This window comes from Ambystoma mexicanum, chromosome 10 (genome assembly GCF_040938575.1).
Source record: "Ambystoma mexicanum isolate Mex_15411 chromosome 10, UKY_AmexF1_1, whole genome shotgun sequence".
Classification (NCBI taxonomy): Eukaryota; Metazoa; Chordata; class Amphibia; order Caudata; family Ambystomatidae; genus Ambystoma; species Ambystoma mexicanum.
This window is the reverse complement of record NC_090932.1, coordinates 894103533-894120150: the sequence shown is the minus strand read 5'-3', so window position 1 is coordinate 894120150 and position 16618 is coordinate 894103533. Positions and strand designations below refer to the sequence as shown.

Genomic DNA, 16618 nt, shown 5'->3' with positions numbered 1-16618 from the left:
AATTTCAAACCCTGTGCAATCCATAGACAGGGATTAAACCCTAGGCAGTAGGTCACTGGATTTCAACTAACAATTTCCAACACAAGCTTTGAAAGTGACGCACAGTCCTACCTTGATCCCGCCCTTGGTCTTCTTGACATTCTTTCTCTTGGATAGCTCTGCTTCACTCACAGACTTTGGTGGTGTGCAAGGGACGTCAGATGGTCTTCGGTTAGCAGCTGGGGAACAAAGACAAACGGCCATTAGGATCACTGACTCTAACGTCAGACCACTGTGTTTTCACACTAGGGCGGATTCACAAAGTACCACCTCTGGCATACCCTTGACTTAAACCTGGAGAGGGCTATGGTATTCGATTTGCAAGGATGTTACCAGAAATAACTCTGATTTATGTATCTCTTATCAGGAGTAGGCCAGGACTAAGTCAGTTACTCATGCTAACTTGTTTGTGAATCGGATTGCCCTCTGCAGGTTTAAGTTATGGTAAATTAGGATTATACAAAGTAACTTCTTTGTGAATCGACCCCATGAGTCCTTGAGTGCAAGCCACACCGAATATCATTTCGCCTATGTTTGCACCAGGACAGTCAGGCTTTTTGTCACCTTATTTTTTATGTTAATGAACGAAATACATAGACTGTTTTCAGGTAATCACATTTAACATAAAACAGAATGCTATATCATTTTTAAGACAAAATATAGTAGCACTGAACATCTTATTGCCACCCTATAATTAAGGTGAGTGACTTGATCCATCGGACATGTGAAAATTCTATTGCTAATAACTTTTGACTTACAGGATAGATTTGGCTGATATTTTCTAAACAAAACGTTTGTCATTTTCCCATAGAGAAAAGGTGCAGTTTTTGAACAACTGTAGCGCGACTATCGCTGGGCAGATTTGGACCAAATAAAAAACAACTTGGGCACAAAGTTTTGACATCATTTCCTTCATTGGCTTGCAGTAAATCCAACCAGTTGTCTTTAAAATATTTGACAGAGAAGGGGGTACCCCATGCTCCTTAAAACCTTTATATAGTGCTTTGCAGCAGAGAGTCTGAGCGAGGCTAATAACCTTTGACTTGCTGGATGGATTTGGATGTAATTTTCAAAACAAAACGTTTGTATAAGCTCCCCCCTCCTCCAAACTGCAAACAATATGTTATAAAAGGAAAAAGTTATAAACAAAACAAAACACCACAGTTTTCAGCCCACTCATTTCCCATAGAGAAAAGGTGCTGTGTTGGAACAGCTGTAGTGTGAAACCCACTTGGTAGATTTGGAACAAATAAGAAAAAACTTGTGCACAAAGCGTTGACGTAATTTTCTTGACTAGTTTGGGGGTAAATCTATCCAGCAGAGAGGCTGGAGAGGCTAATAACTTTTGACGTGCTGAATGGATTTGGATGACATTTTTTAAACAAATCGTTTGTCAAGTCGTTTCCCCCCAACTTAAAAGCTTTGGGAACAATTCATTGAAAAATTAAAAGGTTATAAAAAAAAGAAAAATACAGTTTTTAGCCCACTCCTATTCATTTTCCCAAAAGTGCAGTTTTTTAACAGCGGTAGCACAAAAACCGCTGGACAGATTTGGACCAAATAAGAAACAATTTGGGCACAAAGCATTGACTTAATTTCCTTGACTGGTTTGGGATAAATCCATGCAGTAGTTTTTAAAATAAAGTATCTGACAGAGACATGGGGGTGTTCCCTGTTCCTTAAAAACTATATATATGAAAACAAGAGAGCTAGCAGAAGAACGTTTTCTCTGCCTGCAAGAGGCAGCGGCACTTGCTCCAATTAAGTCAAATTAAGTACACTAACTCCCGCAGGCTTCATTTTAATCCTTTAATGGATTAAATGTGGACATCCAGGTCAGCAAACAACAACGTGCTTCACCCTTGCAGGCCTTATCAGATTATGCACTAAAGTTTTGCAAAAACCAATTTTTAAATGCAACAAGGTCCCTTTTTGTTGTTCATGGCATGATTCATCCCCCATGTGTGATCCTGGTCAAAGCAATTCATCATTTTGGAACATGGTAAAGATAATATCGGGAATAGAGTGTCTCTCAGTTAAGGTGAAAAACCTTTATATTTTTGTACATAATATGCATGCAATTATGTCTAGATGTAACACGTCCACTTGCTTTGCTTGGTAGTTCTATATTGATCGTCTTTTATGTAAAGTGCTTGATAAGAAATATCATTTAAAATATTAAAACAGGTATAGGCATATATGTAAAATGTTTAATACATGACAACAATTTCAGAATCCCCATAATAAAGTGCTTAGTGCCATGTGCACGGGAGCTCGCTATGTGACTTGATTGCAATAGCTAGGTAGGTTATGAGGCTGGATATGAATATGTAAAGTTTCTAGTGCTTAGTAGCAATTAGGGGATCTCCATAATAAAGTGACTAGTGCTTAGTGCAAAATATATTGGCCATGGGGACTTATATCGCAAATTAGCACCTAGCAGCAATTCCGGAGTATCCCAAAGTAAAGTGCTTAATGCCTAATATACAGAGTGGAGACTCAGCTCCTCAAACCTATTGTTTAAAATAGTTATGGAAGTATCCACAGTTACTTAAGACCTTCCATTGCTGTAGTATTGTAAAGTTGTATTTACTCGGAGCTCAATGCTCGACCTTGGTTGAGGCTGCTTTGAGTTATTAGGTATAACCCTAGGGCTGCGTCACACTGCACGGTGGGGGTAATGTCTCATCATAATAATCAACGATCTGGTGTTAAGATCTTAGGGGTTTTGGCTCATTTGGGATGTTAATTACAACTATAGAGACTAAATACAGCTATTGGATTGTGGAACCATAATGTTAAGCATGTGTTAAAAGTTTGGCTGGGACTATGCGGAGGTTCATAAAGTTCATAATGAGATACTTTATATTTAAACTTCAAGTATTCATTAGGACAGCACTTTCGTAAAGTGCATAGTGCCACTGGCCTTCAGTTGTCCTATTTATAAGGGGTGATATGCTAGTTAAATTTGCAAGATAAACTGTAACCATAATGACAGAGATTAACCCAGTAAGTACAGATCAATCAAATATATATATATATATATATATATATATATATATATATATATATATATATATTCATCGACCTTGGTGCTTTGCAGCAGAGAGGCTGAGAGACTTTTCAGGAATTAAAATCCACTATTTTGTTTTTCTCGCTTGGCTGAAGGCCATGGCTGATGGGCCCAAAAGAAAACTATTGGTGCAACACGGCCAGTGGGCCCTGAGGAAACTGAGGTATAGCAATACCCTTAAAATTCAATGAAAAAACATTAGTTAAGAGAGAGTTAAGGTGATCAGATTTAATGCAACAAAACCTCTGAAATTCAGCACTTGCGTTTCAATCAAGTTCACCTCGTAAGAAGAAAATGCGTAACACAAACCAACAGTGGTAGGAGGTAATGGTCAGGAGATGGCCAGGGAAGAAAAAAGCAATTGAGGGGAGTGGGGGGACCATGGAAAGAGGAGGGGGCACTTGGTGAGTGCCTGTGAGGACAGGGAAGAGTCATAGATTTTTTAGCACTATTGGGGGAATAATGGGCGAAACCCACGGCCAGGGGGATTTCAAAGCCACTGTATGTGTATTTCTCCCCTCTCACTGGCCTATTCATCATCACTCCCCTCTTTCTCATGCTGCACCCTAAGGCTAGGTCATAACCCCATCTCTTCCATTGTTGCATTAGACAGTGGGGGCCCTCATTGCTTTCAATTGACATTTCTATGGAGCCCTTGGCATCATTTTAGTCACAAAAGAGCTTGCCAATGGTCTCTTCTCTCACTCAATTTAAGACTATGTTGAATTTTAGACTATTCTGATTGTAAGACTACGTTGCCACCTTTTCTCTCCCGATTCCTCCTTCCTCCATCAATGGGCTGTTAGTCACATAGGGCTCCGTTAGCATGAAGAACCTCCCAGAAAAATACCCAAAGAACTGCTCAAATCCTAAAGCACTGAGTGTACCTGTGGAGGAATCGCTGACTCCTGGAGTCCTATAGCACTGACAGGGCAGCACATTAATGGCGAAAGCTCTGAAGAAGGAGGAAGTAGACAATGCTAAACTTTTCAAGATAAAAATGCCACACAAGGGAAGCATGCGTGATTCCCTACTATGCTGGTAACAAAACAAATTAAACACGTCTGGAGAGTTTTTACAATGTTTACCATCACCTCTTAAACATTGGAGGTCTTGTGCCTAATAACACAGAACGTTTCCCAATGGGGTTTTGCTAAAAAAAGACATCTGTAAATCAGGCCCCTTTGTGGTACTTCCACACATAAAAAGACTATATTTACTGCATGTGGGATTCCTCGGATTTATGTTGGTGGCAAATACTGCACACCTCCTAATCTGGCGAGCCGTAAAAAAACTGGTGATTTTTGGAGGAAAGAAAACACATGCTCTACCATAACCAACAAGCTCATAAAGAGGTCCTTAGTCTTGATGAAATTTGAATTTGCAGTTCCCTTTTGTGCAAAATGTGCAGTCTCTGCTGGGAAATGCAGAGCCTAGAGGTTTCATCCCACAGGAGAACACATCAAAACGTTTTCTGGAGAAATGTGTCAACAACAGTTAATTTTCCATAAAATTATAGATTGCTATAGCATTTCCCACAGAATTTGGCATTTGTCGCATCTAAGTGAACTTAATGATAAAGACAATTTGACATAAAAATTGAAAACACATTCACCCCTCTTCCCCCCCCCACCCCCCCCTCCCCCCGGTAACCCTTTATTAGAATTTATAAGAAAGAAGGCAGGCATGTTTCGGTGCTTTTTTTTAGTAGAGTTTTGATACATTTTGTGTTGATCGCACTGCCTCCATTGTACAAATGCTTGTTTCAAGTCTCTAAGCAAAAGAGACAATTAGCACACAAACTCCGAAACCTACAAGGTTTCAGCGCGCATAAAATGAGCTGTGGGCACAACACCTGTAGACTCTGTTTAGGCAATATCACAAGCAATCACCGTGATTGCAAAGTCACCAAGGGAACAAAGCACAGGCCGGCTGCCAAGCTGGATCTTCACTGGCTGGGTGGCCTTTACAACATGTGAACATGTGAAGGGCAGGAGAGATACCATGTGCCTGTAGCTCCGGTTTAGTTGCCCAGCGAAAAAAGGGGAAATTGGTTGAGCTATTTTATGGTGGGCAGTAGCCAGTAAGATTGAGATCATTGTTTTTGTGGATTATTTTAAGCAGAAATCCTCTAGAAACCCTAGATTCACATAAATGTGCTTAGGCACACAGAGGAGTGTTAAAGGAGCCCCAGACCTTGCTATAGAATAAGATCTACAGGCACAGATACATTTTAAGGTTCATTTATGTTGTAGTTGCTAAGTTGAGAAACCGCAAATTAGTTTTGTGTCACAGCCAATCATTTCGTACATGTGTTGTTGCTAAAACCATAATGTAGAACATTGGGTTACTTATTCAGTAACAAGAATAGACAGCAGTGCTTCTCTCCCTATTAAATGTACGTGTCTTAGTAAAATTGACTGTCCATCCTTTTTGTGATGGTTAAAAGGTTAGGACAGCACAGCAGATGCAGAGGTGGTCCCGCGCAAGTTCCCGGAGGATGCATCAGGTATCAAGTGCATTTAAGCTTTTCATCCCACAAGGTTGGAAAACGTAAGCACCAAACTCACCGTAATGCTTGTAATAGTGCAGATCCAAAGAAACTCATACAAACCAGTCAAAGAATTGGCTGTCTTCTTATGTTCTGTCGCTACTTCCTGTGTGAAGTTTTGGGTATGGCAAGGGTTTTGGAATGGGTCTCAGAAAGGACTGCTGGTGTAGGCTAAGAACCAGAGAGTAGGACTTTCAGGTCTAAGCAGGTCTGCTGGGCTGTTGCATTGGGGAAGGTTGAGACTCCCAGGGCTGGCCTGTGGTGAGATGCAATGTTTACATCTTATTAAAGACTAAACATGTTCTGTTTAATGCCTAGATTGTTATTGAATCTGGCTGGAATAAACCTGTACTATCCTCAAGCTTCGACCGCCTTGAGATATTGGCCCTCATTACGAGTCCGGTGGAAACTGTGCCGGTGAAACTGGCAGGTAGCCTCTGGACCGTAATGATTTACCGCCACCTGACTTGCCGGAATCACCGGGGCATTACAGCCCTGCCGGTCCGTTAAGTCAGGCGACTGTAAATGTTAATCCCCATTCCCATAGGACACAATAGAAATGGGGATCACGGAAGCACCGGTGCCAGTGCTTCTGTGAAAGTCTGCGTGCGGGTGCTGTTCCGCCCGCCAGGTCGGCGGTACAGCGCCCACCTGCAGACTTGTAGATTGCCTAACCGGTAACAACGGTGCCGGTAAGCTTACCGGCACCGTTGTTTCTGCACCGACAACCTTGTAATGTCTTCATGTAGTGTGGAAATGTCATGTTTCGTGAAATATTGTAGTCCCCAGCATCTCTTGTTGCGCCGGAGTGTGTTGTACCATCTATTTTTCAAATTAATAATAGAAAATCTAGAGAGTGCTTAAAAGGGGCTTTGTGGTAGCACTGCTCCTCACAGGATCAACTGCTATTGTGCACACTATTTCCTTATGGCAGCGGTAGCTTGGTGTTACCCGTCTTACATCCTGTGCCAAGAACAGAATGTATATCAGATAGAGACTCAGGGCCCGATTTTCCCCAAAAAGTCAATGGGACTTTTCCATGTTCAATTTTTTTGTCAATCAGGACCTCACATGGAAGCAACCACCCAGTTTATGTGAGAATGGGAGTGGTGGCAATTATCCATTATTTAAAGACACAATACCGGTGCATGGCCTAAGCAAGTGAGCCGGGGAAGGATGACAGGAACTAGGAAATGTTTACAGAAATTGGAAGACGTTAAGCTTTACAGAGAACGTATATACTGTGTTGGCGCAGTTTTGAGAGAGGCATACGCTGCATTTTCAGAACAGCCACAAAGACATATTGTTTTAAAGATAACCCGAGACCTTATGAAATAGGGAAGGAAAATAACAGCATTATACCAAGCGTGCACTTGCTAGCTACAAAGAATGTTCGGATCACAAGAATAATTCAGGTTTTTTAAATTAAAGATGTTAAAAAAAATGTATATTTACTTGTCTAAAGGTTCATCATTCGGGAATGAGAACTACATGTGTACTCACTACCAGAATTCCTTGAGACCAATTGAGTCTAATCTGTAACACATGAAAAGACTGCCTCCCTGAAGATTGTTAGAGACATGAAATCGCTTGGAGGAGAACGCATCTGAAATGCAGCAGGTATTCAAAGCTGGGAACTAGAGTTCGCGCCTCACCCTCCCTCTTTTTTCTGCGTACTCACTAAAACACCTTTTTACTCCGCGTCTCTCCAAATACCCTTACCTAAAATTCTCATGTTGAGTCCTGATGCTAATATATGTGAACCTCTTGCACCAAAGGTATATGACCCTGCTTGAAGGCATAATATTAATGTTAATGTGCAAGTGTGAAATCCCAAGCCTGAGAAAAGAGCTGCTTCATTATTCCATAAAATGTGGGCGTGCCCTCAAATAGATACATTTGGGGCGTGTGCCTTTGCCTTTTTATTAAGGGGGCACTGGGAGAATGGTACCACTAGAGCGCCCAATGTAGGCTTTTTAGGCTTATTCATACGAGAAAGAAGGGTAAGCTCACTGAACTGTTCCTAGCATTTGGTCTGTTACTGGCAAAGATACCGATTGCCAGAAACTGGACAATGAAACATGACTGAATTAATCAGTTTGACTTCAAGATATGTTTAAATGGTCTACAGCAGAAATACATTTGAGAAGGATTTATAGAAAGGAAAAACAAGTCTCGCATTAAACAGTATGGGAGAATTGCCTATATGAGACTAAGTGCACATCAGATGATATGCAAACTTCAATCCATACAAAGTGGGTGATAGAAGCCTGAATCGCGCTATGATCCTTCTATCTCTGGCTCTTCTGTAGCTTTGGGCATACTGAGCTCTTCCGCCTTTAATTTGGCAGTATGAACTGTACTACTCAAGTTGCAGCATGCTACTGAATGTTATTCTTTGAATGTACCATTGTATGGAAATGAATAAAATATATCTTATCAAAAGGAAATAAGATTGATACCCATTGGCTACATAGCAGAAGCTGGTTTTCAAAGTCCTCATCGTGGAGTGTGCATCAATTTTGAGTTTGAGAGTTTTCCAACAGTGGTAGCCATTCCCACAGATTGGGTGCAGGCATGAATCTTCTCATCTTTCACACTTTCTTGCCTCCTTGCTCTGGAAGAAGATGTATCATTCTGCCCAGGACACGTGGAGACATTTACACACAGTCTCATCTTTGAACTCTGAAAGGGGAATCTGGTTCAGAATGTGTCGACTTATATCTATGCTGTGTCACTGGGCCATCGGGTTCTTCTTACCGGGAACAGAAGGTATCAATAGGAAATACATGAGAAGAGATGTGTCTATGATGATTTCTGGGGCCTCGACAGAAGGGGACTGATCTGAATTCTTTGGCAGAGTCTGCTTCAATCTCTAAGGAGTTAAAGTGGGTGCCAGAACATCACTTCACTAGATAACCTCAACCGATTCTGCTTCCACTGCACAAATATGGCATCTTCTTGTAAATAAATGGCCGACCCTTGTGAACAGTACTGAAATTTATAGCAGTGCAATGTCCTTATTCGCCAAGGGAGTGACCAAGGTTGCCGATTCTCCAGCCAGGTAGAGGTAGGACAGTAGCAATGTGCCTCACTAATTCGATAATAAAGTTATGAAATGGCACTGGATCACTGGGGGCTAATCGGAAGATGCATTTGAAGAGCTGAGTGCAAACTGCGCCACCCTTGGTCTGGCAAAAGGTCTACTTAGTAGTTCAAAAATTAAGCAGGATTCCCATATCTGGTGAAGTGGATTGATCACCTTACAGACTACCATTTCTTCTAAGACTGCAGAAAAGGATTCACATTCGGCACCACCAGAGAACGATGGTCAAGATGGCTTCCTTTGCTTGCACTCCAAATCCCCACAGATCATTATGCCCTGTTGTTCCTGTCAGGGCCAACCTACAAGATTCAACCTTCAACCAATTGCATGGATCATCTCCTGATCCCACAGGTCGATTGGCTGATGTGGAAACTCGTCACTGACCTCTGCAGACTTGAAGCTCCAGGACAGGGAATAAACAGAAAATGGCACTAGCTATAGCGAGGTGAGTTGTAGTACTGGAAATTAGTTTGAATGCAGTGGGCAGGCGTGGAAGTGTGAAATGTTGATGGGGCAGCTAGTTTGGTGCACAGACAATTTGTTATGCTCACCCTTGGCCATAAGAGTGCTCTTTGGTTCTTCATGGCCCACCCTACCAGTAGCTCTGGAAGTGGGTGCCATTAACTGTGTAGTTTGAGTTCCCGGAGAATGCTATACAACTGCCTGATGGGGAGGAACCTTCAACAGATAATAAATGGCAAGGTAGCATCAGATACATTTGGGGTTGTGCATCAGTTTACAGTGCATGAGTAAATCTCGAAGGTTTTTGGTAGCTTTAAGATGTGACTCCTGGCCTGTCTTACACTTCTGTGTTTGGGGAGTGAGCTGATCCCTCTGGGTGCTGTTGGACAGTTTTACGTCACTGAGGCACACAGGATAGGGCCGACTTCAACAACAGCAGAGAGATCCCTGAAACCACTTATGGCCAGACAAATTACGATGGGGCCTAAATCTTGTTTGACATCAATAAAATCAAAACAGGCCTGAAGAGGTTTGGAGTCTGGGTGATTGCTGCAGAAAACCATGTCCAAGTATGTTAGGATATCTAAAGAAAGATTAAGAAACTGGAAGGAGAAGTCTGAGGTGTCAGGAAACTGGTGTAGAATCTTGAAAACGGACGTCACACCAACAGCCCCCATCTATAGCATTCCATGGGAGAGGAGGAGGAGAAGAGGTGATCACATTCCTCCATGGGCCTCTCCATCGGCTACTCACCCTTGTGTCCTCCTTTGTGCCCTTGACATCCAGCTTGTGCACCATCTCAGAAAGAGGAAACATCCATATGAAGCCTCCATGCCCCACAGCATTATGTTTTATCTGCTTCCACCACACAGGGTATGGGAATACAACAGGCCACAAAGAACCTGAGTTCGCTGAAGTACAATTGCTTTAGTATCTTTATCGATCAAGATTTCTCCAATGACACATCTTAAGATCCCAGGATATCCAGTATGGCCTGAGGAGTCCAGTTAAAATAAGGTTAACCATGGGAGGGAGAGAAGAACTCCTATTGCAATGATCCCGAAGCCCTTCAGACCTTTGTACAATTCCTTGCCCATATACTGCATGGGCACACACCACAGCCCTACATCCCATACTAAGGAAGGGCTCCCGCCGCCGCCACCAAAGATGAGTCCTGCATGAATCAAGATATGCAGGTCGGCATAAGATCCTTTGTAGTACACATTTAAAGAGTACACATACTCTTTAAATGGCCTACCTGGGGTGTATTTATATGATGTGATTGGCTGGGTGTTGTAACGTGCATGATTCTTCAGCTTCGATGAATATGTTTGATGTGGTTAGCTTTAGGGTGGGATGCAGGCTGAGTGAGGTTGGCTTTGGTCTATTCCCCAGGCTACACATTCCACAGCTTTATAATAGATACCATAGGCTCTCCCTATTATTATTATTCCTTCACACTTCAACCCTTCTTATGGTTTCATTTTGTCAGTACACAAACAGCAAACACCGAAACCACCATTTGGAGTAACACTGTCTGCCCTAAGTGCAGCTAAGCTTCCTCAACTCAATTGTTGGTACTTGTGACTTGGTCTTGTTCCCCTGATCTTTAATACGTACTTGTGGGTTTCGTGAATGTTATATCCTGGAATGTGCAAGGTTTAGCCAGCCCCACTAAGTGTACCAAAGTCCTCTCCCACCAGTGGAAAGACAAATGTGATTTAGCCTTAATTTAGGAGATGCATCTTACTCACACTGAGTGCTACAACTCCAGAAGAGAATGGATAATGCTGGCAGAGTTTCTCCCCTGTAATAGAAAGGATACACAGTGTGCCTATTCTCATGATCCGTAGACCCCACTATCCAGAGCGGTTCTTAAACAGTATTCACAGTGAACATATATATGTCCCTGATGCTGATGAACTAGAATTCTCGACCGCAACGGGCTGACTGTGCTTTGGAGATCTGAAAGGTTTGCTAGTAGTTGCAGGGGGATTTTATTTTTTGATTTTCCTTCTGACCTTCAATTAGACAGTAGTTTGCAAAACCATGCAATCACATACCTTTCGCCTCATCCTTCACCTTGGTAAATCTTGCAGGTGCCCAGTGGGATATGCACCCTAGGGAGTTGGAATACCCCTTTTTCTTGAATGCATATCCTTTACATCTTTAGATAGTCTAAAAATGGTCAACAAAGCCCTTCTTCCTCAGGTTGTACAGTGTGATATGAGTCTCATCTCTATGGCCAACCCTACCCACATATATGTTGGACTAAACATGGATATTTGCAAAATGGTAAATTCTGCTGGCACCTAAACTCATCTTACTTGGTGCAGGAAGCTGTACATATGAAGACAATTTATCATTTTACAGAGTTTTTCGCTCTCAATGAGACCGACGGTATATCCCCCAGATCACCAGGCGGGAGCAAGAACATTTAGACAAGCTAGAGGATTCTCTCAAGCAGCTTCAGAAGGAATTTGACGGCACATGAATAGTTGGAATCTATCTAACCTTAGAAGGGCCCAATTCAGCTTTAATTTCACACTAAACAATCATGCCAGCATGCTTACATGAATGGAAAGGCCAGGTTCCACAACGGGTATATCGCAATAGGGAAACTCCTAGCAGGGTATCTACAATATTGGCAGGACAGATTCAAGATTTCTATAATGCTGGATGATTATGGGGCATCCCTAACAGAGACTGATTTGATTGCCAAGATAGACTCTGATTCCTACAAGAATTTATGCACTTTGGAGGTCTCCCTGCCCCAAAAAATAGTTTGATAACACCCTAAATCAAATTTCCTCCAGCCATTACTCCAGATTAAATAAAATCTATGGAATCAACCATTGTGAAGTGGGGCATTTAATTAAGGGGGACTCTACAGGGTAAGCACCTGCCCCAACTGCTGACTTCTACTCCACTTTCCAAGGGAGCCAAATATAAAAGTTGAAAAACATTATTTACTTTGTCATGGTGGGTGTGAACAACCCATACATGTTTCACAGGAATCAAACTACCATTAATTCAGATTATTATTACAAGTGGGTCATGATGGGTAAACTCCAAGTGTCACAAGGGTCTCACTAAAGTGCTTAGTTCCAGGGATCTAGGCTTTGTTTGCTTCCTGCCAATCTCAGTCCTAGGGATGAGCAGCATGCTCGCTTCTTGGCAATCTCACTCCTAGGGATATAGTGCCCGCCTTGCTTCTTGACACTCTCATACCAACATGCATCCCCCCCACCCCCAGTCTACTTTCCTCGGTCAGCCCGAGATATTCTCCCCCTATGTTAACGGGTCAGCCTCCTGGCAATCATGAACATCTTATAACACACTCACACCAGGAGGTATTTCCTTCTCCTTTCTTAGGGTTTTTGTTAGGCCTAGGTAGTCTCATCCTCTAGGTATGGCTTGTCCTCCTGTGCCAATTATTTGTCTCTGCACCAGATATTCTTAACCTCCGAAGATCGCACCCCTGGGTCATTTGTGAAGTTTCCTCGCAACATGCTTCCATTCTTGGGAGTAGCCTAGCTTCAGACCGAACCTAATTATTGAAGAAAAGATCTGGTCTGGATAGCTCTCATACCCAGCAACTCAATTTTCTGACTTCTGCTGTCCAGTTCATGTTCATTCTCCTCCCAGTCTCGGGCCCAGTCTGTGACGACCTTTACTGCAGAGCTCTGGGCTGCTTTATAATGCTTCTGATCATCTTGATTATTTAATAATGATTCTGATAGGTTATTGCATAGACTGATCTAGTTTCCTGAGCGTGATTGGAGTTTCCACTTTACGACTTGTCCCTTGTCGGGTGTTTTTCTTCTACTAAATGTTCTCAGGTGTATCAGTCCATTCTTCCCCTGTTGGAAATTGCCACTAGTAATGCTTGATTAAATGGCCCCTCCACCATTTGAGGTCAAGCAGAAGTAAAACACCAGCCCCTCTGCTCTGTCTCCATGTCAACACTGTTCTGAACTGAAATTGTGGGGAAACAGGGCAAATGTCTTCACCCCAAGCTGGCAACAGAGGAAATGTGCAATTTGGGATTGAAAAGAATGGAATCTGCAGGTCCCACATGGGCCTCATTATGTGTCAAGGTCAGGGTGCGGGACAACTGGCTTAATGACAAGGCTGCGTCGTGTGAAATGGAAAAAAGGACGTGTGGATTTAGGGAAAACCTAACCAACAGATGTCTAGGCTGAAAAGAATGCAGAACATGGGCACCCGATGACAGCAAACGGGAATGGTTTTGGTTAGGAGGAGGACTTCAAGTCAAACCTGACGAATGTGACTTGACCATACACTCCATAGTTCGAAGGATCCACTCTCCTCTGTCCATGCGATAAAGATAAGAGCTAGTACACTTTTACTAAGTGGGAAAACTAGTCTAGCCCTAACATTTAAGAGAAAGTGGGCGAGTGATTTGGGTTCCTTATTATCAGACACGGAATGGTTAAATATGTGGGAGCACACGAAGAAGGTCTCCAGAAATGCCAGATTTAAATTGATCCACTTTAATGTCCTCTGCAGGGTGTATATGACCCCAGTGAAAATGCATGCGCTCAATCCCGTGCTGGCTGACATATGTTCTCAATGCAGTTACAATTTGGCTGGGCTTTGGCACATGGTGCGGGAAGGTCCAGAGACTGAAAGTTATTGGAGGGAGGTGGTAGGCAGGATTAATACATTACTCTATGGCTTCTCTGATTGGAACCCATCCTCTTGCCTGCTGGGATGATTACTAGGGAACAAGAGGAATAAACACAGACAGAAAGTAGCTCTATTTTTACTATCGTTGGCTAAGAAGAGAATCGCAATATCATGCAAATGGCTTCCTCCAAACTCGTGTGTGGGTCTGGGTTCCTTGAATGGGGACTTACCGGGTCATTCCAACCTTGGAGGACCCGGTAAGTCCCCATTCAAAATACCCATCCCCATTCCCATTCGAGCCCCCCTAGGGCTCAATGGGAATAGGCAGGGAGCTAATAACGGGCCCGTTAAAACGGACCCGTTATTAGCTCCCTGGTCTCTTACCGGCTCCCGCTAAGGGCAGCTGGTAAAACTCGCCGTCCTTAGCGGGACCCGCTAAGGGACCTCGTAATGCGGCGGTAAGGGGTTAACGGCACCGGCATCCTTACCGGCGCCGTAAACTCCTTACCGCCGCACTCGTAATGACCCCCATGGAATCAGAGGAAGGCCTTACGATTGATTGGGGACAGATATTGAATGCTCTAACTACTTGTCCCAATGTGAAACCACCATGAAGAGTTGTGTTGTGCTCCCAATGAACATACTGGTTAAGACTACTATTAATCTGGGACTGGGGTTACAGAAAGAGCATGATGACGTGCAAGGTCTTTAGTGGCCAGATGAAAATGTCTCTGTATAAAATGTTGGAGGCACCAAACTAAATTTGGTATGTCTGTATCACTGCATTTGGAGATTTTGTTGCATTGCATCAATTCTTCTACATATCACCTATGACACATGAGTCCTCATTACGACCCTGGCGCTAAGTGGTTAACGGCGCCGTAAAAGGCTGCGGCGCCGTTAACCACTTAGCGCCTTACTACGAGGTCCCTTTGCGGGACCCGACCTTAACGGCTGGTCTGGACCAGCCGTTAAAGTAGGGACCCGCAAAGGGACCTCGCAGGCAATTACGGTACCGCAATTTGCTGTACCGCGATTGCCGCCTTCCCCATTCCCATTGAGCCCTATGGGGCAAAAATGGGAATGGGGAAGGGCCATGGGGAAATGGGGAAATACCGCACTGCCAACCTTGGAATGGGGCGGTATTTCCCCATTTCACCATGGCGGACTCGTTACAACACCGGCACCAACCATGGTGCTAATAGCGCATTGGTTTAGCGCCGGTTTTGTAATGAGGGCCATGATGTTGGATTTATTATTTGTCACAAAGCAAATACAAAATTAAAATTGAAACTCATCGTTATAAACCAACATAGACGGAATTTTAATGAAATCACTAAACCACCATTGTGCCAACCTCCAAAACAAACACACGACAGGGACCAAACTGAAGTGCTACCAAATATTCAGACACCAACAGTGTGAAACACATAGTGCTGACACACACACATCTTAGACGCATGTCTATTTGAATTACAAAACAGGGCTACAACTTAATGTAAGCCTAAAACAATTTTAGTAGCACATGTGTAGAGTTTATTCAAGGATAGGTAGATAATGCGTTCCTGAAGCATCTATCCCAAACATGTTTGTGAAGATAACCGCTCTTGATACAGAAAAATGCCAACTGAACTAGCCAATTACTTTTGGTGGCCCGGCCTTCTTCAGGGCATGACAAATTAGGGAATAGTTATATGTACACAGTAATGTCTGCCAAAGAAACAACACAAACAACTGGTACCCAGTCAATTTATGGAAAATATTACAGAGTGGTACATTTCACTGCGGTCGATAACACTGAAACAAAATCGAAAACATTAAATACATATATAAAGGGTAGTGGGGTAAGGGGTTAAAATGGGTCGGGTTGGGGTGGCGTTATAAGGGTGGAAAATCATGGGGCTTTGGTGGAGGACCCCACCAAAAGCAAAGAAATATTGGTGTTTTTCGGTTTTTTGTCTGCAATTAAATGTAAGACTGTGTAATGTCCGCCTGTAAAATCACATATAACCAAAAAACTTAGATTCGGACTAGAGAACAACGAGTTATGTAAGTAGTCCAATAGAATTTACAATTACCACATCTGCACATGAGAAAACTAATTGGTGCCGAAGGCAATTTCATTATTTCAAAGTTGCAAAGTTGTTAGAAATGTTCAAACAGTTGACCTCACCAGCAGAAGGCCACTCTACCTTGCTAGTGGGGTCATACTTAAAATCTGTTGGCTGGCCATAGATTATATATATATGTGTGGACTTAGATCTTTGGAAAAGATGCATTTTCAGATCTTTTCCCATCAAATGGCCCTTTCTTCCCTGCACCATTGCACATTTAAATTTTCCACCTTCCTGGCTCTCTGTGAAGAGGTGAGTGTCTGAATATGTATGTATGAGCGTATACACATGCATGAACATATGAGAGAGAGAGATACATGTAATTTCCTCATGAAGATATACTGGTTACTAAGCCAAGTATACACTTTTAATGTTTCATTGTTTCTTTGCATTTATCATTGTCATTACCTTGTTGCATACCTATTTCCTTGTAATGTCATGAGGCTGGATGGACTAAAATGCAAAACAGGGCCAGGTTTAAATGTCTTCTCCTGGTTCACAACTCTATCCACAGCAAGGCACCACTGTATCGATCCTCCCCTATCCGACTCTACAAGCCTTCACGTAATCGCTACTCTGCCTCCTCGACTACCCTTGTGGCACCTCGGCCGCACTGCCCG

At 42.9% G+C, this 16618-nt stretch overlaps 1 protein-coding gene across 9 annotated transcripts in view; it reads right to left on the bottom strand.

The window, feature by feature from the left end:
- The window catches only part of MCF2L2 (MCF.2 cell line derived transforming sequence-like 2), a 3251461-nt gene that overhangs the window by 1935869 nt on the left and 1298974 nt on the right, over nt 1–16618 (bottom strand). For all 9 annotated transcript variants that reach the window (XM_069618639.1, XM_069618638.1, XM_069618642.1 and 6 more), the window contains exon 14: nt 112–218. In XM_069618639.1, the coding sequence (XP_069474740.1) occupies nt 112–218 (107 nt within the window). The remainder of the gene's footprint in view (nt 1–111; nt 219–16618) is intronic.